Source organism: Neodiprion fabricii, chromosome 7, assembly GCF_021155785.1.
Source record: "Neodiprion fabricii isolate iyNeoFabr1 chromosome 7, iyNeoFabr1.1, whole genome shotgun sequence".
Lineage (NCBI taxonomy): Eukaryota > Metazoa > Arthropoda > Insecta > Hymenoptera > Diprionidae > Neodiprion > Neodiprion fabricii.
In genome coordinates this window covers 18,624,251-18,644,938 of record NC_060245.1, presented here as the reverse complement: position 1 = coordinate 18,644,938, position 20,688 = coordinate 18,624,251, and the positions used below count along the sequence as shown (strand labels likewise).

General features: G+C 35.3%; 1 protein-coding gene across 4 annotated transcripts; it reads left to right on the top strand.

The window, feature by feature from the left end:
- The first annotated feature begins 14,427 nt into the window (after positions 1-14,427).
- On the top strand, positions 14,428-19,415 carry LOC124186644 (odorant receptor Or2-like). 4 transcript variants are annotated; one of them, XM_046578512.1, is made up of 7 exons: positions 14,428-14,563; positions 15,182-15,684; positions 15,817-16,253; positions 16,873-16,972; positions 17,285-17,326; positions 18,334-18,492; positions 18,983-19,415. In XM_046578512.1, the coding sequence occupies exons 2-7, from the start codon at positions 15,199-15,201 to the stop codon at positions 19,055-19,057; spliced, it is 1,299 nt and encodes a 432-aa protein (XP_046434468.1). In that variant the 5' UTR covers positions 14,428-14,563; positions 15,182-15,198; the 3' UTR covers positions 19,058-19,415. The 4 variants fall into 4 exon arrangements, with proteins under 4 accessions (XP_046434468.1, XP_046434466.1, XP_046434467.1 ...); XM_046578510.1 differs by having other exon boundaries at positions 17,222-17,326; XM_046578511.1 differs by having other exon boundaries at positions 17,222-17,326; positions 18,976-19,415.
- Positions 19,416-20,688: the final 1,273 nt, after the last annotated feature.

The window sequence follows — 20,688 nt, the reverse complement described above, 5'->3', positions numbered from 1 at the left end:
ATATCACATATGGGTATATATACATATTGCATATACACATAAGTTGTAGCAGGAGAGCGAGTATTGCTTTTAACGAATGACTCGTTGAGTTAAAAAGCGTTTAGAATTCAGGCTTGATTATCCTTTGAGGGTCTCTCTCTCCTCTCTCCTCTCTCTCTCTCTCTCTCTCTCTCTCGGGGCGGCTTATACTAAACCGTCTTTCAAGTTTCTACTTCGAAACTGCTGTTCCCGCTGCCGTTGGTCTACATGCACCTAATTCCTCAATCCTCTGCACACCGTCACGAGAGAAGAAACCTTGAATAACAACGTCTTAAGTTTTCTTTTAATTATATACGCGACGACGCGTTACGCCAAGTCTAACGTCTCTAACACCTTACTACTTGCCGTACCTCGTGTTATCTCTGCCGTGCTTGGGAGAAGAAGTAAAAAAAATAAAAAAATAAATAAAAAAATAAATAAAAGAAAAAAACGAAACGTACGACGGATGAAAAAGAAAGAGATACCCCCATCCATATCGAGTATTCCTTCGTGTTATCGTTGGCATAATACCGATGTTTCGTGGAGAAATTGAGGATTGAAAAGAAGAAGATGAAAAAAAAAAAAGGAAACTCGAGCGAAGATAGAAGGAGTTCGAATATAGAAGTGGAATAAACAAAGAAAAAATGAAAAAAATTCTAAGTAAATGCGAAACGAAGCGCTTCGAAACATCGTCGTTTCAAAAATCTCGAACCGGATACGTGATATAAGCTTTACTAACCCGCAGATGAAAATATCGTAAAAAACGTGTAGTAAACTGTTGACGAAAAATTTAACCGATTATTTAATCGATAATTGTATACCAATAATTTATATAATAGTAATAATAATAATATGGAGGAGCTGGCTGCAGGTTGATCGATAATCGATATTTACTGTTAATTGTATCACAATTTTATGCTCGTTCATAAAGTATTTCCTGAAATATATGAACATAAAAAAATAGTGAATAATAGAATATAATTCAACAAATGTCTGAAAGTTGGACGGATTCCTTCGTTTTTACTCCACGATGACTGTTTTCATATATTACGCAGAATTTTCCACAAAGTCACAGTAAGAGATTTTTTTTTTTTTTTTATTGTTTGCCAATTCATCGACATTATCTCTTCATCATAATCAACATCGATGTAATTTTGTGAATTTGAATATTCAACGACGCCAATACAATAAAATAAAAAATAAACCAGTGAATTTGGTAGAACATTTAGTGTTCCGAATGAAACGAATTATTGTAGAGCGAAATCTAACCAATTCGTTAGATTTTTAAACGTTTTATAGAGATTTGAAAGGGTGCATCGATTTATATATAATTTCTTATTTATGAATTGAGTATTTTTTTTATTTTTTTCTATATAGAAAGAGATTTTCGTAGATTACGAATATCGTAATTTGACGATTTTATACATTTTCGTGATAAAATGACTGGCAGGAAAAGTATCGATTTGAAGCTAACCCACAATCTTCGCTCAAGGGTGTAGGTATGTTGTATAATATCGATTTTTCTATTTTCTATTTTTCTATAACCCACCTCTCGGCGACGTGGATCGAGAGAGGATGCAGATGGTTGGACTGCAGGCTTTTTCACGGGTCAAAATCAAACTGTAATATTTGATTTCGAACTGGTATGTACACGCACGCAAGAGGCGTGACTTGGTGAGAACTCGAAGAGTCCCCATTATGCCTCGTCTCAAGGGGGTATTATATTATTATATGTATTATGGGCCTTACAGAATAGGTCAATCAAATTCTACTGTGTGATGCTTACGTTGGGGAATTTTTCCTACAAATACATGCATACGTTTATTACATTATCATACATCGTATGAATACGTCTATTGGTACGCTGAGAAAAATTTCATTTCTCATAGTAACTAGAAAAATTCGGTAAAACAGGTATCGTTATAAAAAAAAACTGTTTGAATATTGTCCGAATTATGAAAAACGATATACGCCTAACCATTTTGCGCTATCGTCGATCCGTTTTTGGTTATTGCAACGAAAAATCAGTTTGTTGGGTTTACTCTAGTTTTTTAGTTAAACAAGGCTTTAACGTCAATTTATCGTTGCACGAGCGTTAAATTTTCGCAACAGTTGCAGGAAAATCTAGTAAAAGTGATCGAAATGAGAAAGAACAGTAACGGATACTAGACTTTCCGGTAACGGCTGGAAAACTAATTTTCATTTTCTACCTAGACCTATATTTTGTCGATCGTGGTAAAAGATGAAAATAGTTGAGGACTGTGCGGTAACCGGAAATAAAAATTTCTCCAAGTGCACTGCATCATTTTTACATGAAATAATCAATAATGCTTTTCAATCCAATATCCCTATAATTTTATTGTACAAGAAAACCAGAGGCTTAAAATCGGATCAGAATTTCGATATCGTGTATTAGATAAAAGCAAAGCAGCTGGTACTGAGATTCTATGACGATGTTTTTTTAGTATCGTTATTACAAAGTAAAAAAGAACTTTATCATTTGTTCAATTCGTATTTTAATTATCATCGACGTTTACACGTAAGAAATATTTTTCAACGACTGCGGAAAACATTTTTTTTATTCTTCTTCCTTCTTGCTTCCTTTTATTCTCGAACAAAAGTATGCAAGAATAATTTGTTTTTTTCTTTTTCCTTACAACCATTTTTACACATACTGGTTTATCAGCTTACAGACATAACATCGAATTTTGTTCCGTATACAATATAACCGTTTCAATCAGATGATTCCAGCGCTTCCGCCTGGAACGGTTTTAGAACACTTTGTGTTTCAGGGGTTGTTTTGAGGGTAAAAAAAAAAAAAAAATAACACAGGGGGCGGGGTTGAAGTTCCGAATTTGAAAGGTTCCGAAGGTGCCTGATTTTTAATTGCTTAGGGGCGAAATTTGAAGTAAAGAGATCAAACTTTGGAGAAACAACAATTCAAGGTACGATTTTCTTTCAACTTCGCTCCGAGACGACAGGAACAAATTTTTGATCCTTGAGTGTAAGGAATAAACAAAATTCGTAAAACAACAAAGTACCGGAAAACAGATCGTTCTACTCAAATAATCATAATTGAACCGAGTTTTCCAATATTTTGAGCTGAAACTTGGCCAACTCTCAAGACACAGTTATTTCATAAACAAAAAATAAATAAAAAATATGGAGATACCGAGCAATGAAAAAAAGGGTATTTGTTCGATCGAATGATGTTGAATTATTGGAAATAGAATGAATCAACGATTTTTACGATATTTCATTACTTATCTCGGATAAAATCAGATTATCTTCAATATTTTTCACACGAAATTAACGGCGAACATACATCGTGGTCATTTTGACCCCGGTGTGCATCGTGAGGGTTAAAAACCGTAACAATTATTTGACAGGAGAATAAACAGTACACAATATTATCTTATTACGAACGAATCGCAACGGTTTTTTAATCATAAATTTTTACACACGTATAATATTTATACGTCACAGGCCGTTTGCGGGTATATTTAATAACGAGCATTACTCATGGCAATTTTGGATAATTATTCAAGTGGCATGACAGATGACGTAGTATTTTACGTTACGTACACCGAATGGTATAATAGTCGCTAATTCTCCTTGTCTTTGAATCAAAAGATATTGTTGACTAATGGCATATGTTGCACGTGTGTGTGTGAAACATTGGATTGGATTTCGTTTCGACGATAATTTACACGATTTCACGCAACGATCAGCCACTTGAACGTTTTTATCATCATCTCCGTACATCTCTTGCTTTTAATCCTCGGAACGTTAATTCTAAGATCGTAATCCGTGTAATCAATTATTGAGAATTTTTTTTTCTCGTTCTTCGTCTTCTTTGTTACGCTTTATATCCTACAATAATTCATTAATTAACATGTCACGCGTGCCTCGTTCTTCGTAATTACAACTTTTTTTCAACGATACATGTTTTACTTAATTTTTCCAGTTACTGTAACAAATGAAATTTTTCTCAGTGTGAAAATTGATGGCGTAAGATAAAATTTCAGGTATCTACCCGATTCATTTCACTCGTCGAAATGAAAAGTATGCGACAAGTGTAACGAGAATTTTTTTTTCTCATCATTCATTTTTGTTAGTACGATATTTCTGATTTCATTCAGCTTTGATTTTTCAAATAATTTGCTGATCGTTTATCCGCAGTAAAATTTTTCGCTTCGTATAGTACGAAGAAACTAAAAGAAAATGAAACGCTTCCGCCGGGTATTTCAACCTTTTTTAATCTTACTTTTTGCGTTACTTTTTAACTCGTTTTTCAAATCCTCACCTCTCTCGACTCGTTCGCCGGATATACCAGAGATTGGCGATCGGCTTTTAACGGGTTCTGTAGCCGCGGGATTATACGTATTATATCAGCTGCCTGACCCCCAATTTCGTCACTTTATTCAACACGGGGCATATATTTTGCGGGCAATCTTTTTTCCGCCCGTGTTTTACGGCACCGCAGAATCACGTGGATTACGCGAGAATAATCCCTGGAGAGAATTTCACCCCCCGTACCTAAACATTTAAGAATGCTGCGCAAATTTTATGCTTAAAAAAATACAGCAACCTTCAAAAGTATTTCGATAGTATGAGATTCGTTGTTACTTTGACAAATCGTTTTTCTTACTTTATTTTCGAGTAATCGAGAGATAATTTTTAACAATTATGTGGAACATCAAGCTCGTTTCAACAAATAATGTTACTGATTTTTTTTTTTTTTTTACTTTATTCTTGCATTTAATTATAACTCGATTACTATCTTTGTCAAAATACTTTTTAGCGCTACTGTACCTGTACCGTATATTTCACAACTTTCGGTATCACCGTCACGAGAAAATCAGAGATTTGTTTACCGTGCGAAAAATGTCGGTAAACAAATTCAAAAAATAAATGAATCAATAAATAAATGAATAAAAATAACTTCACATCTTTGCAAATTATTTTTAAGTTTTAGCAACGAACCGGATGATGAGGAAAATTAGTAGAAAAGATAATATATTTGCGGTAAGAATAACCGGGAGATTTACGTCTGGAATGAAACATTATTGTTATTATTATTATTTTAATACCGTTTATACGTGTGCTTTTCGAAGTTCGTTCAGTTGATTATTTTTAAACGACGCGATCGTTTCAACAGCTTTCGAATCAACGTCACGGAGACTGAATCAGTGGATAGTGATGTATATATATATAGGTTGCGATGGAAAAATTAGATGTCTTCTATTTCATCGTCAGATCGTTTATTATATAACTGTACAAAAACGTTGATTTTTCTATTTTCTATTTTGCTTTCTTATTCCATGTTGTAAACCGAAATTAGGGAATAGGAGAAAAAGAGGAGAAATCGCAGAAGAGCAAAAGTTTAACGAATATCGAACGTAGGATTTTAGAAGGAGAAGAACAGAGCAAAAAAACAAACAACGATTTATGACACGGTTCTTTTTATATGATTCTTATCTTGATCAAAACCTCGAAAAAAAGAAGAAAAAAGCGTGTCGCACAGTTTTCAATCAACTGTAACATATTATAAAAGAAATGAAATCGAAGGTATCGAGCCTGGATAACTTTCTTGTTGGAAAAAAAATTGCCCGTACTTAATCCTGATCGAATGGCGGCAAAGCGGGTGAAACGCCTAGGATGAGAAAATCCGTCCAGAGCTGCAGACGCAGCAGAAGCTAGGCTTAATTATATCCTCTTGTTTTTACACGATTAGCCTAATTACTTGTTTACCCTTTCAATCTTATCCCAACGTGTGTCAACATTGCGCGGCCATATATTTCAAGAGGTCGAAAGCGATGCCATTGCATTCTTTGGATGCTATGGGGTGTGTATCATGAAACCTCGATGCGGACGACGACGACGATGACAAAAATAAAGGGAATCTTTAGAACGCGTGAAACGTGTAACCGTTGGGTTTAAAAATCTTGGGAAAAACCAACGCGTGGATACACAAAATCAGTTTAAGGATGCAGTAGGTGTACATTATCAACCAAAAGTGAGTCTCGTCGAACAATGTTGGATACTTTTTGATTGGATGAAAGTCGGAATGAAAATCAACCACGATAAAGATGATGGGAAAATTAAATTTGAATAATAACAACGTCCAAAAGTTATAAATAAATTTTTCAAATAAAACGTTGCGCAACAAATTTGTTGGGAATGTTGTTTTTTTTTTTTTTTTTTTTTTTGTCATGTGAAATGAATTCATCTGATTTTTCTGATCAGGGATGAATTTTTTTGAAGAATTTTTCGATTGTTTTGAAATTTCCGCGCTCGGAAATTTTGGATCTGGAAAAATGGAGGAGAAATTGAGAATTTTCGATACGTTTTCGTAAAAACGTTTCACATTACAATTAAGAAATTTCCGGGGAATTGAATTAATAGTTTTGTAAATACAACATTTATAAAATAATGAAAAAAAAACTCTTGAAAAATCAACGAACTCATTTCACACGTAAAAAAAAAAAAACACACTTCCTAAAAATTTGTTACACAATATTTTGTTCAAACAATTTCTTGATAACTTTTTGGCATCACTGTTATTTAAATTTAATTTTCTTTATCGCTTTTCTTGCGGTTGATTTTTTCCGATTTTTATCCTTTTATTAATATTGTCGTGATCAGGTGTTATTTATTTATAAAATTCAGTGTTCCGATATTTATTACTTTTGTATCACAGAGAAATTTATAGTCAAGAATTAGCAATAGGATTATCTAATTCAGTGACAGTTTTTCGAAACCTTCGTTCCATTTCACCTTTTTCTTTGGACATTTTTTTCCACCCGACTGTACATCATTACACGCACACATCCGTAAAGGATTCCCCTATTTTATTCAACGATGCAAGAGAAAAATGTCAAAAGGGTGCGGAGTCCTTTTCACGGGTCATTATTCTGCTCTGGGCGGAGATATTTTCAAACGTGCGTTTTGAGGTTTCACTCGAGCTACGAAAAAAAGTTCACATCCTTGCGTTTCGTTTTCTTCGCTAACGATCCGATACGGTTTTCTGAATTTGAAGAAAAAAAAAAAAGTTTTCATATTCAGTCGATAAAGCGGGGACAATCTCTTGAAACTTGAGAATGAACCACGCATGCGCCAAATAATTGAATATCATTGGTCGGCGAAATCTTCCCGCAGCGATATTCTTGTCTGCGATGCAGGCCGGCCAACCTACGCAAAATGTGTACGTTTGAATTTTCAAAGAGCACAAGCATTAAATTCCGACCGTTCTTTGAAGAATCAACTTTCCAATCCAGTAACAAATGCTTCCCAAACCTTTCCGAGTCACCACCTCTCAATTATTTGAGATTGTAACCTCGAAAATTCGTATCAACTACATCGCCGGCAGAAACAAAGTTTGAAAGCTGAAAACTCGGGTTGGCCAGCCTGCGCGAACAGCCGATAAATATCGCGCATGCGCGGTTGATTTTCAAGTTTCAAGAGATTGTACCGGTATATGTAAAATCGGTAAATTCAACGAAACTGTTGCAGAAATTTTGGAAAAACGGGGAATTTTAAAGTTGCGTTTGCAAAACTAAAAAAAAAAAGCAAAAAACCAAATAAACAAGTATATCAGAATCGAAATTCTTTGTAATTGAATTTAAAAATTACTAAATCGTAATACGTTGTATTACGTAACACCCGCACATCAAAGATCGGTATAATGAGGTTCGAGAGGAGAAAAATTGGATCAGGGAACTAAAAATGTGCATAATATTATACAGCTATATATATATATTATGTGTATACTGTAATATATGTGTGTGTGTGTGTAGGATCTACGTGAAAAATGTTGAGACATAGCGTAGATCCTTCTCGCATCCAACGTGAGCTATCAATCAAACAGCGGGTCGGAACTGTTCCAGTCATTCGCGCTGTGCATGCCTACATCATATACTTTGTACATTATACATATTTACCGTGGTATGTGCCGCCCTGAGACTAATTAATTAATTTATTTCCGACACATGCAATCAGCCTAATTACAGCTTGGTATGAAGGTTCTATAAGGAACTTCTTGCGCGTTGTATTTAGATTCGTTAACATTATTATTATCATCATTATCGTCGTCGTTCCTTTTTTTTTCCATTTTTTTTTTTTTTTTTTTTTGGTTCTTTGATTCGTTTCGTTTTCTCCGAATGTAACCTATTCGTCATTTTATATTTATATTCGGAGCGAATTGCTACAACGATCGAATGGTTTAATACGCATGCGCAAAAATTGTAGAGCAAAGAACAACGGTCGTTTTGTCAGGGTTACCAACATTCATAAGGCGCTGCGCTGTATCTAACCTCAAAAATGTTGGTCACCCTCACCAAACATTCGCTTGTTGCTCTTGAAGTTTGGCGCATGCGCATTAAGAGGGTGCGTCTAGTGCGAAGACTGTTTTTTTTTTTTTTTTTCTTTATTTGTAAGGTTTTCTGGGGATTTTCTTAAGACAAACCGTTGAAACAAAACTTCTCACAATTTTTACATTATATTTATTGACGTTTAAAAAAAATTTGTGAATTTTTGGAGACGAAGTAACGAATGTAATCTGATTTACACAACACGATAAGAACGTATGTAAAAAAAAACAGTTGAGCCATAATATGTCAAAAAGCACTAGACCGATCCTGCTCAAATTTTTACAGCATCTCTATTATACTTTTTGACGTATCATGTCCACACTTTTTTTTTTTTAATACGTTCCTATCGGACTGTAAACATTAGGTCATATTCACTATTTCGTCTCCAAATAATGCGCAAAAATTGTTTAAACGTCCTTAAATATAAAGTGAAAATCGTGAGAAATGTTGTTTCAACGGTTTGTCGTCAAAAAAAAAAAAAAAATACCAAAAACACGTTGAAAAAAAAAACAGCCTTCACACCAGACGACACCGTTAAACCATTCGGTCGTTAGCAATTCAATCTGTACGTATATTATATGAAGTTTTCATTCAATACGCGAGTGAAAACGAATGAATGAATATCCCACGTATAATGGATTGTATACTGCGAGAAAAAAAAAAAAAAAAAAAAAATAAAAAGTAAAAAAAAAAATCAAGTAGCCAGTTGATTTTGTAGGTATTTGATAGCTGGTGTAAATATATTTAGATTTGTTTACCTATAATATGTACCCTCTGTATGCATACATGTCATGTTATATACTTATATGCATGTATATGTACAGATATTTTTGTCGGACCATTCATTTCTTATTCCGTGAGCCCCGAGGATGGACGCACGACTTTGTGTATATTGGCCTTGCCCTTTATTTATCCACAAGTTCGACCGCCCTGAGTAAATAAACCGTCATCTCAAATTAGCTCTCCCCTCTTCTTTTCTCTCTCTCTCTTTTTTTTTTCTCCCCTGCATCTATAGTGGTTTTATATATATATTATATTATATTATTATATCATATATTACGTATATGCATACATACATATATATATATATATATATGGGGCATTCCACGCCAATTCGACCCGCGTTTTACCCTTGACCTCTCAAATTTGGCGCGCGATTGTTTCTACGAATGTTCTCACTTCTGAAAAATTCTGCGTCGGATATAAAAATTTATTAAGCTTGAACCCCGAGTGAGCCGATATTTCCTTCTTACTGTTTTCAAGCTTTTCCGAAAAAAAAAAAAAAAACGTAAGAATCGTAATTCTGTTTCCATTTACGATTCATTCTTTTCTCCAATTTTTTTAAGACGGTTAGTTACAAAAAAAAAAAAAAAATCAGCGATTAATTCTATCATAAACAGGTAACAAATTGGCGCGATTTTCATGCAACGTTTCTTTTTATTAATAATTTTTTTTATTGATTTTTAACGTGTACTGTATACAGTAACATTCGAATATAATACAAGGCTATAGAAAAATAATTAGCCCCGAATTAGGCCGCGTCTCGCGCTGTCGTTTGCGATAACTACCCATACAGACGAGTCGAATACACGTACGTAAATTATATTTACTATTTCTACTACACAACTACTACTAGCGCCGATGCGTTGGAGATAATCGATGTCGGAAACCGGATGTTGTATGAATCTGAAAATTATGTGAACCGGAAAACTGGAGCGCTGAATCATCTGATTGAAACGGTTATATTGTATGCGTAACAAAATTCGATGTTATGTCTGTAAGCTGATAAACCAGTATGTGTAAAAATGGTTGTAAGAAAAAAAAAAAAAAAATTATTCTTGCATACCTTTGTTCGAGAATAAAAGGAAGCAAGAAGGAAGAAGAATAAAAAAAACGTTTTCCGCAGTCGTTGAAAAATATTTCTTACGTGTAAACGTCGATGATAATTAAAATACGAATTGAACAAATGATAAAGTTCTTTTTTACTTTGTAATAACGATACTAAAAAAACATCGTTATAGAATCTCAGTACCAGCTGCTTTGCTCTCATCTAATACACGATATCGAAATTCTGATCCGATTTTAAGCCTCTGGTTTTCTTGTACAATAAAATTATAGGGATATTGGATTGAAAAGCATTATTGATTATTTCATGTAAAAATGATGCAGTGCACTTGGAGAAATTTTTATTTCCGGTTACCGCACAGTCCTTGACTATTTTCATCTTTTACCACAATCGACAAAATATAGGTCTAGGTAGAAAATGAAAATTAGTTTTCCAGCCGTTACCGGAAAGTCTAGTATCCGTTACTGTTCCTTCTCATTTCGATCACTGTTGCTAGATTTTCTTGCGACTGTTGCGAAAATTTAACGCTCGTGCAACGATAAATTGACGTTGAAGCCTTGTTTAACTAAAAAAATGGAGTATTCGAACAGTTTTTTTTTTTAACGATACATGTTTTACTAATTTTTTCCTAGTTACCGTAACAAATGAAATTTTTCTCAGTGTGTATTCCTTCAACGATTTTCTCACATGTATGCAGAATTTCATATTATTACAAGTACACGTTTCATTCGACGAATGGCAGTGATTTGTAACTTGAGTCAAAGACTACAGTGTCACTCGACGGAAACATCGTTGTTTCATATATCCGATATCCCCGCAGTCTGCGTATGTCTCGTCTCAACGTCGCTGACACGAATGACCATATTTCATGTCGTTGAAAAAGCGAGAGAGAGAGAGAGAGAGAGAGAGTAACGTATATGACGTTCGGCAAGGGATGATCATTTTTGTTCGATTTCAATGGAGGATTGATCACGCGACGATCACGGGCACTGGGCGACACGGAAATCGGTTGTGTACGACTTTTGTACATCGTTTCTTGGCCATTCACTAACCTCCACAATCGGACCTGCAGTCCTCCTAGCTCTCTGGAATTTTCATATTATACGCTTATTCCGCGTACTGTGAATTCGACATTTTTACTTTTTTGTTTACACGTTAAATCGACCGTTTTTAAAGCTTCGTACCATAATTGCAAACAACACGCCCACGACGGGTATTTTAACACGTTTGTCATAGAGGCGAAGAGAGTTTTTAAATTTATTATCGTGTCATTTAAAACATTTGAACGTTTGTTTATTTATTTATTTTTTTTCGGGGTTTTTTTATTTTTTTCTGTCATGGATTAAAATTTTTCAAAGTACGGATGAATACAAATGAAAAGAAGATTGCACGTTATGTAGAACGTGATGTGTACGTATATTTTAGTTTTTAAAAATTGTACGTCGCCGCGTCTTTCAAATTGATTCGTAAAATAAAAAAAAAAAAAAAAACTAACGAAAAATCCCGAGTCAAATCATGACGCACTTTCTTGGTGCGGGAAGTGATTCTGCCTATAACAGAGATGTAAAAATACCGGTATATCAAGATTCTCAATCGAGTTATCAAAAAAATACCGTAAATCTACTGTGAATTGGCGGTATTCTTTTTTATCATCTAATCTTGTGTCGCGAAATAACGGTCACATTTTTTGTCGGTCGTTTTACGACAAAAATAAGGTGACGCCACCTATTTAGATGCAAAAATATCTGTCACGTATTTTATTTTATTTTTTATTTTTTATTTTTGGTAAATTGACGATCGCCAAAAAACATGACCGTTCATTTACAAAATTACAACTGTAACAGACAGAAGCAGCGCGTCATCTGTTTTTTCATCTCTCATAATCATAATTTTTTTTTTTTTTTTTATCAGTAGAAATCAATCCAAAATCCACAGCCGATACATGAATATGTCGATATATTTATTACAGTTGAATTGCAAAAATATATTCCTAAAAAGATGATTCTTAGATTTCGTCTCGGTTGTTTTTTTTTTTTTTACAATATTTTTCTCACATCAAGTATGACATCTTTCAAGATTCGATTCAACGTGTTAATTTTATTCGCCGTCACGTCACCGGGCTTCTCCGACTGTAAAAATACGGTAAAGTTTTACCCGTCACGTTTACGACTCAGACTTACGTCTCTGATTCCGCGCATTTTAAACCCTGTCGTCGTTCGGAGTGGGGAGAGTCTCGTTAGATCGAAGACGCGGGGTTCGACTGTAGATGTAGTAGAAGCTGTGAGAATGATCGAGGCGGAGGTGTGTCGTTATTGTACGCGATAGCCAGGCGTACACCTTGTATAATATACACATACGTGTACGTATATTTGTCGAATTAGAGGAACATGTTAATACACTTCCACACGACGAATAAAGCCGCGGTGTAATACTGCGGGTGGAATTCGATATCGGTATTCCTCTGATCTCTGTTATACGCGTGCGTGTGTATATCGTACATGTATATGTGTATACACACACAGACACACACACACACCTACGACGACGATAATAACGCGTGTTAAGGGTTTTACGCCGCCCCGACGCACGGCATGCGTGCGTGTATGTACGGGATGATCAGAGCACGCACCGATCCATCGGAGGAGAAGAACGGGAACACAAAACCGGAGCCGATTGAGACGGATCGTTTATTGATCGATGGAAATTTGTGCCTCGGTTGTCCACGACGAGGGGATTTAGTCGCGATCAGATTATAATATTTATTGTTGTTGTGTACATCTTGACGTCTTGTAATATATACATATATACGTATTATATATGTATATATATATGTATATAATATATTGTCCCGTATGTTCGACGCTCTGCACACAACTATGATGCACAGCCAGCGGTGTATAGCGTTTCAGGTATCGTAGCGTCGATCGTGTATAATATCCCTGAGATGAGACCTCCTATCGTGATTCCCCGCGTGTACGTTTTTTTTTTTCTTTTTTTCTTTTTTTTTTTATCCCGTCTACTAATCCTTTCCCATTTCTCTACGTTTCTTTCATCTTCTTCCTATCTGTTTTCATTTCCGTGTTTTTTTTTTTTTTTTTTTCCCTCATCACTCCGTTTTTTTCCCGTCGAGAAAGTCGCTTGCACGGTATCGCGAACTTTGATTGTACGTAATAATATGTTGTATTGGGTAAAATCGAGAGAGACTGGGTTTGAGGATATATATAGGAAGAGAGAAGAGGAAAAACGACGAGCCGGTAAAACAGTTTCTTTGTTCGCGATAGGTTTCATCGATGTGAAGAGGAAAGGGTTGTACAATGTCGGTCTGTCCGTGAAACTTTGGCGACGATCTTGATAATGGAGGAGTGAAAAAACACGAAATTGAGATGACTTGGGAGCGAATGAAAAGGTTTCGAAAGAAAACTTGGAAAAGTTTCGTTTTTATCGGGAAACAAAATATTTGCACCGTTTTTTTTTTCTAAATAAACGTACAAACTGGGAAAACCTTGATCGTTTATTGATGGAAAAAGTAATGAGAAGGGAAAAATTTTACGGCTGTCGGGAAAAACATTTCACGGCAATTTTTTATGTCCATTATTTTTTTATTTTTTTATTTAGCTCTTGAAACAAAAACTACCGAAGAAACTCGTCTCGAAAAAATTCACAAAGTTTGTTCAAACGTCAATAAATACAATGTGAAAATTATGAAAAATTTTATTTCAATGGTTTGTCTTTGAAAAAAATAACCAAAAAAAACTTAAAAAAAAAAAACAGCCGTCGCACTAGACGAGCCCGTTAATACGTTCAAACGACGTGACATCTTTCAAGAGTTGACGACGTTTCTCGTTGTTGTTCAATTTAATCCCCTCCGGAGGAACGAAAAGCGACGGGATGAAAAAAAAAAAAAAAAAAAGTAACGTTTACGTACATCGAGTGGAAACTGTCGCTTGCAATTTGCAAGCAGAATGTATCATCTGTACAATGTTGAACACGCTTATTGCAAAACATTATATTTACCTTGAGATTACACGTTTGCGGCATAAAATACCGACGTATACGGACAATTTACCTCACATTTGCATTATCTTATGACTGGATGTTAATGATTATTCTATGAGCTGAGATGAGAATAAAGTCAGCTGTAAAACGTCGCCAGGATCTTACAGAAGACTTTTCGAGTTCCAGGTTAAATGACGAGCAGCGGACTTCCTGCTCTTTAATCTCTCTATCGATTTTTCAATTCAATTAACATTCGAAAAGTTTTAACACGGTGCAGAAATTGACGCGTTTTCAAATCCTTGTATATATTATTTTTTCGACCGTTTTCACGGTGAGTTTGAAACTAAAATTCATAAGCTTAAAAATACTGCCAGTTATCGGTAACTCTCATGGTTTTTGATCATCGAGTCAATGATGATTTTCTGAGTTTTAACTGTGACTAAATTTTCGAAAGTACTTAAAAGAAAAAATAAATAAATAAATAAATAATTATTCCTGGAGTTGAGCCAAACAAATTTGGGGATATCAAAGTCAGTTGGCACAGTTTACTATATATTTCAGACAACTGTATGTGAACCAGACACTAAACACGTTCAAAAATCAATTTTCAAAATTTCCATTGATTCTTAATCGTTTGCAGTTGTTTGTAGCGAAGAAATTTTCGTTTGTAGTGAATAATCAAAAAAAGATACAGCGCTTTCAAAAATTACCAAATTATGATTTTCCGAAAATTGAAAAATCCCCGTTACTTTTTTCCTGGACTACGAAAAACGAAAATTCTTTCACTAATCGGCACAAGTTTTGATAATTGATTTTTGAACATTTCAGGTACCAGGTTCACACAGATGCGAGGTAACGACGTTTTAAAAAATTTTCTATTTTTTTATTTTTTTTAACATGCACCGTCAGCGTAACTTTCACTAACTCTAATCGCACAAATTTCTCGCAGATCTCTATCGAAACGTCATGCCGAAGCCGAATTACTTCTCTGCTCACTTGACGATCTTGAGAATTTTCGGTCTCTGGTCTTACGACGATTCGGAATCGCGATCGTCAAGCTCGCCGAAGTCGTTTCTCTACTCCGTATACCAGGCGACCCTCCTCTTCACCTTTGCATACCTCTTCACAGTGCTCGAAATAATCGAGCTACGTTTTTCCTGGGCAAAATTCGACGACTTTATAAGCAACGTGTGCTACGCTATTGTCCACACAATGGCCTGCTTGAAGATATCGTTGATACTCGCCAGAGCGAGTGACATACGGAAAATTATCAACAGCTTCGAAAACGGGCCTTTTCAAATTCGTCCCGGTGAGAAAACTGACGAGGAATATCGACTCGTCTCGCAACGCGTTCGTCGCACCGAGAAATTGCTCAAGATTTACTTCACCATCGGCACTTCCGTCGTCATCAATGGCCTCCTATGTCCGCTCTACGTTTCTTCCGATTCTACGGTGATTACGCACGGCTTCTACTTTTTTTTTCATTTCATTTCAAAACGGTCATCGAAAATTTGGTCTCGTTTTGTCGAATCTTTTCCCTTCTCGCGCGCTTTTCGATTTACGAGACGAAATTTCGTTCGTCAGAGCCGCCAGACGAGGGTGAAAAATTTCACCACGGAACCTGATCGAGGGCTGATTTCTGGGGACGATAACGAAATCGTTTCGCGGAAACTACCGTACATGAGCTACTTTCCCTTCGACGTTGGAGCGACGCCTTATTACGAGCTCGCCTACGTTTACCAAGGTATCAGCCTGATGACGTTGAGCCCGATAATCGTTACGACCGACGTTCTTTACGGCAGTATTCTTCTGCACATTGCTACCCAGCTCGGAATTCTCGCCAGGACTTTGATCTCCGTCAGATCGATCGGGGCTAACAGATTGCTTCGATACGACTTGTACAAAAGTCACGGTAACGGTTGGAAATTCGACGATGGGGAAATTTTTTCGAGGAAACGATTGGACGTGGAAATTTATCGGCTGTTGAAAAATTGCGTCGCGCATCATCGCGCCATTATAAGGTACGAACAAGTTTCTTGTTGTTTCAACGGACTTTTTAACCGTTTAATTGAAAAATTACGTGGCTTTTGGACTCGCTGATTACGAATCTGATATCGGATTTTGATCATTCAATATGGCGGATCGAATACGGTAGACAAAAATTTCAAATCTAACGAATTCGCCGTACCGAATTTTCGAAATGTGATTTCAGTTTCGTAATCAGCGACACCAAAAACAACCCGGACAGAGTTTTTTCTCCGGATTTGATCGGATCTGAAATTAAATGAATTTTTGAATTCCGACATGAGATTCGTAATCAGCGAATCCAAAATCTTACAATATGCCACAATAATTACTCCCGAGTATTGAAATTCTATTGGTATGCTGTAAGTAATAGCAAAAAACTGCAAAGAAATATGTTTATCAAAGTTCTCTAAATATACAAAAAAAATTTTAAAAAATCGATACAAAATAGGTGGTAAGAATAATTACCGAAAGGAAAGATTCGTTTTCACTGTCCGAACTTTAAACTCTGATGACTCGAGGCTTTTTATACGCAACGTTATTCCAACGATAGATTATTTCGCCTGTGTTCAATTCAAATTTTGAACGTATAACGGTTTCTCTGTACGTCTCTAGCTTGGCCGAGAATATGGAGGAAATATTCAGCACACTTGTCTTGCTACAGTTTCTGAGCAATTTGGTAATCATGTGTTTTCCACTGTTTCAAATAACCTCGGTAAGTAATATCAGTTTCAACTCCGCGTTCTGCTGCCTCTTTTCTTTCACTTCTTCGTCTTTTCATGTTTTATTTAACCGTAGTTTGCGAATCGCCTCCTCTAATCATGGTTCAACCACTTCACGTCTCGACATATTTAAACCGCAATCGTTTAACGCGTTACTATCTCGTCGTTATTACGAGATTTTTCTTTTCTCGTACTTTACTTCGTGTTTTTTCTTGTATTCCAAACCCTACGTTTCGCTTCAGGTACCCGTAATGAGTTTTCCATTTTTCTCTATGGTTTCCCTGATGACCGCAATGATGTACCAGCTATTTATATTCTGCAATTGCGGCGACGAAGTTACTCAGCAAGTAAGCTATGAGACGTTGTTGTTATAATGCGCAATGACAACTCGAACAAATCAAAACTTCAACATGCTGCCTGTAATGAAAGAAAAAAAAAAACAAAAGAAAATCAACTTTCGTTTTTTTAGGCCATACACAAAGTTCGACGTTTAGTTTGAGGAATCAGCCACTTTTTGTGGTTTTATTTATTTATTTTTTTTGTCACATTCCCAAGATTTTTGGTTCTTTACTTAACGCCACATACATATATGGCAAAAATATCTTGAAGACTAATTTTTTTTTTTTTGTGATTCCTATCGTTAACCAGTAACAATTAACGAGAAATTTCGTGTAAGTTTTAAAGTCATATACGAATTTTCTCTGAATAATTGTTATCGATATCATTATCAGTTATATTGAAAATTATTATATGCAATTCCGAATTTGAAAAGTTCCGAATTTTTCGCTGACGAAACTCGAAGTAGAGAAGTCAAAATTTGACGAAACATGAAAGTTTCGAAATGCTGAAAAGGCTCAACTCCGACAAGTCAAAGTTCCGAAAGTGCGAAAATGAGAAAATTTCAAAATCTTATACATCGAAATTTCAAACGATCAAAGATTTTCAGTTCCGTGAATTTCCGGCTTGGTGAAATTTCACGAATTTGATCGTTCTGTGTTTTGGATTTTCGACACTATTACGTTCGGAATTCCGGTCATTCTGATTTTCAATTTTTATAATTCTTTTACAACCGCTCGTTGAGTAAAATACGCTGTCTGAGTGTATTTAAATTTTCGGAATTCTGCTCCATCGGAACGTTTACTTTTCGTAACTTTGCGCAATCGTGCCTTCATTTTTCGTAATCTTTCATTTCGGAGCTTGTGAGACAATTCGGCTTTCCGACAATTCGAATACTTTGTCGTTCCTTCAAAGTTCGATTTCTTCACTTCGAGTTTCGCCACGAAATATTACCAAATTAGACGCTTCCGGAAGCTTTTCAAATTCGGAACTTGAATCCCGCCGCAAAACGTTGCAGAGCCTGCTGGTAGCCGATGCTGCGTGTTTTTGCGATTGGTACGAATTCTCATCGGCTAAAATGCGTCGTGCCTTGTTATCGATCGTTCAGAGATCTCAGAGGCCCTTGAGACTTACAGTTGCAAAATTCGCAACACTTTCGCGCGAGACTTATCTCAAGGTAAGCGAGTAAAAAAAAAAAAAAAATAATTCAACAACTAATTCGCATAGCTCAAAAAGAAACGAAACGGAGTAAAAATTACGTCGAATAATTATTATAAAGTCAGAGCCGAACGATGAATGAAATTTTATCATATATATATATGTACATATATTGTCGCAAATATGAATGAAGCAACTGTTATTTCTTTTTTTTTTTTTTTTCTCTCTTTAACATTTCCGGTCGTTACATTATATAATACGTGTAATGTTTGTACATATCTATATACATATAGGTATGTAAAATCAGGCAAATTTTAATACTCCCAAATGATTATTATCTTTACGCGCGGCGTGATGATAATTTTTAATGTCCGACGACTTGGCTTATTAATATTATTATTAATGTTCTTATTATCATTATTATTAATAATACTATTATTAACAGTTGTTAGCGTTAGTGTTACCGTTATTATACAACGTGACACATTGTGTACGGAATAAGTTTTCAGGTCGTTCAAGGATCCGCATCGTATTTTATGTTCCTGCGTAAAATGCATCGTGCGGACGACGACGACGAGCAATAAAAAAAATCCGGATTAGATAACAAGAGGAGTATAAAACTCGACACGGTTCGCGCTGCAACTTTATGTGTCTGTGTTGCACGCGTGTGTGGTTAAGTGTGTGTTTTGTATGAAGAAGGAACAAAAAAAAAAAAAAAACAAACAATGATAAAAGAAAAAGAAAGAAAATCAAACGCACACATGTCACACACTGTAGTTTTATTGCACGACTCCTACAAGAATTTCGCCAGCGACGTTAACGGTTGTGACACGAGTATTCTGGTAATTAACTTAGCTCAATTTATTGTTAAAGTCTTATGAGAAACTTTTTTTCGACTTCAAATTTCACCACGCAGATATTAATAAACGACTGTAAGATAAATATTGTTGTAAATTATTCTTTATTTTTTTGTGATATTCCATGATTGTTCTCACTTTTAAAGGTACTCGGTTTTCTTTTTTTTTTTTGTTTTTTTTTTCGACTCAATTTGAATTGTCTACAATTTTTAAAAACGATTTTATCGGTACCTAAAAAAATTAAAAGTTTGAAAAAATTCTGAAAAATTCTGCGTCAGACATAAAAAATTTTCAAGCCTGGACTTCAGACTATCGTTTAATCCCTTGAACGAGGATCTTCTCGCCGCGGCCAATCACGTCCTCTCCAACTTGTAACGATTAAGATCGCAGCTTAGCCAGCCGAGAAGCAGCAGGCTCGTCCAGTGGCCCATTAGTTGGATTTATCTATAATAGACGTATTCCTCCCTCTTCTTTTCAATTTCTCTATCCTTCTCCCCCCCTCTTTGTCCAGCTATTTTTATTTTAGTTTCTTTTCTTTTCATTTCACTTGACAAACAACCGGAATATCGCAGGCTACGCAGTGCGTAAAAATAATTGGAGCATCGATTAATCGAGTCCGAAAAAATAATCGAACACGACACGACGATTGATTTGGTAAAAATTAATCCATCAGTCGATTATTTGCTACTTTTTTTTTTTTGAAACCGCGCGTATGGAACGAAAATTTTTTAAATTTCGTCGCGTAGTCTTGATGGTAGAAGAGTTTTTGGATTATTTGTAGTTTTGTTAAAGAATGCTTTTCAATTTCAGGTGAAAATATTCATTTATCTTTCACTTGTTATAAACATATAATGGGTATCTTAGTAAGTTGGACAACGATAATAAGTGATACTGTAATCACATAAATTTATATCGTGTTGCGTAGTTCGTGAGAATGAAAAACAAAATCAGATTGTTGAGAAAAATAATATCGAGTAGTGGTCGATTGTAATTTTTAGATAAAATTCGATTTAATCGAGAATCGCTTATTTTTGGTCAATTTTACGGCGTTACGTGCAATGAATATCGTTTCAATAACAAAAGTTTTTGCGTAAAAGTGAAAAAAAAATTTTAACAATTATGTAATAATGAAAAAACAAGTTTCGTCCAAACTGGTATAAATATTCGTCAATGTTAGTAAATTTTCTGCGGAAGCATGATTGCCACATCGATTTGTTCGTATGGTTTGCTTGTTATACACATTTTCTTTCCTTTTTTTTTTTTTTTTTATCTTTCACCTAACCGCAACATTACTTAATAATTATACATCGTTCTAGTCGAAGGAAAATGTATGTACGAGTGACTTTGGACAAAAAGAA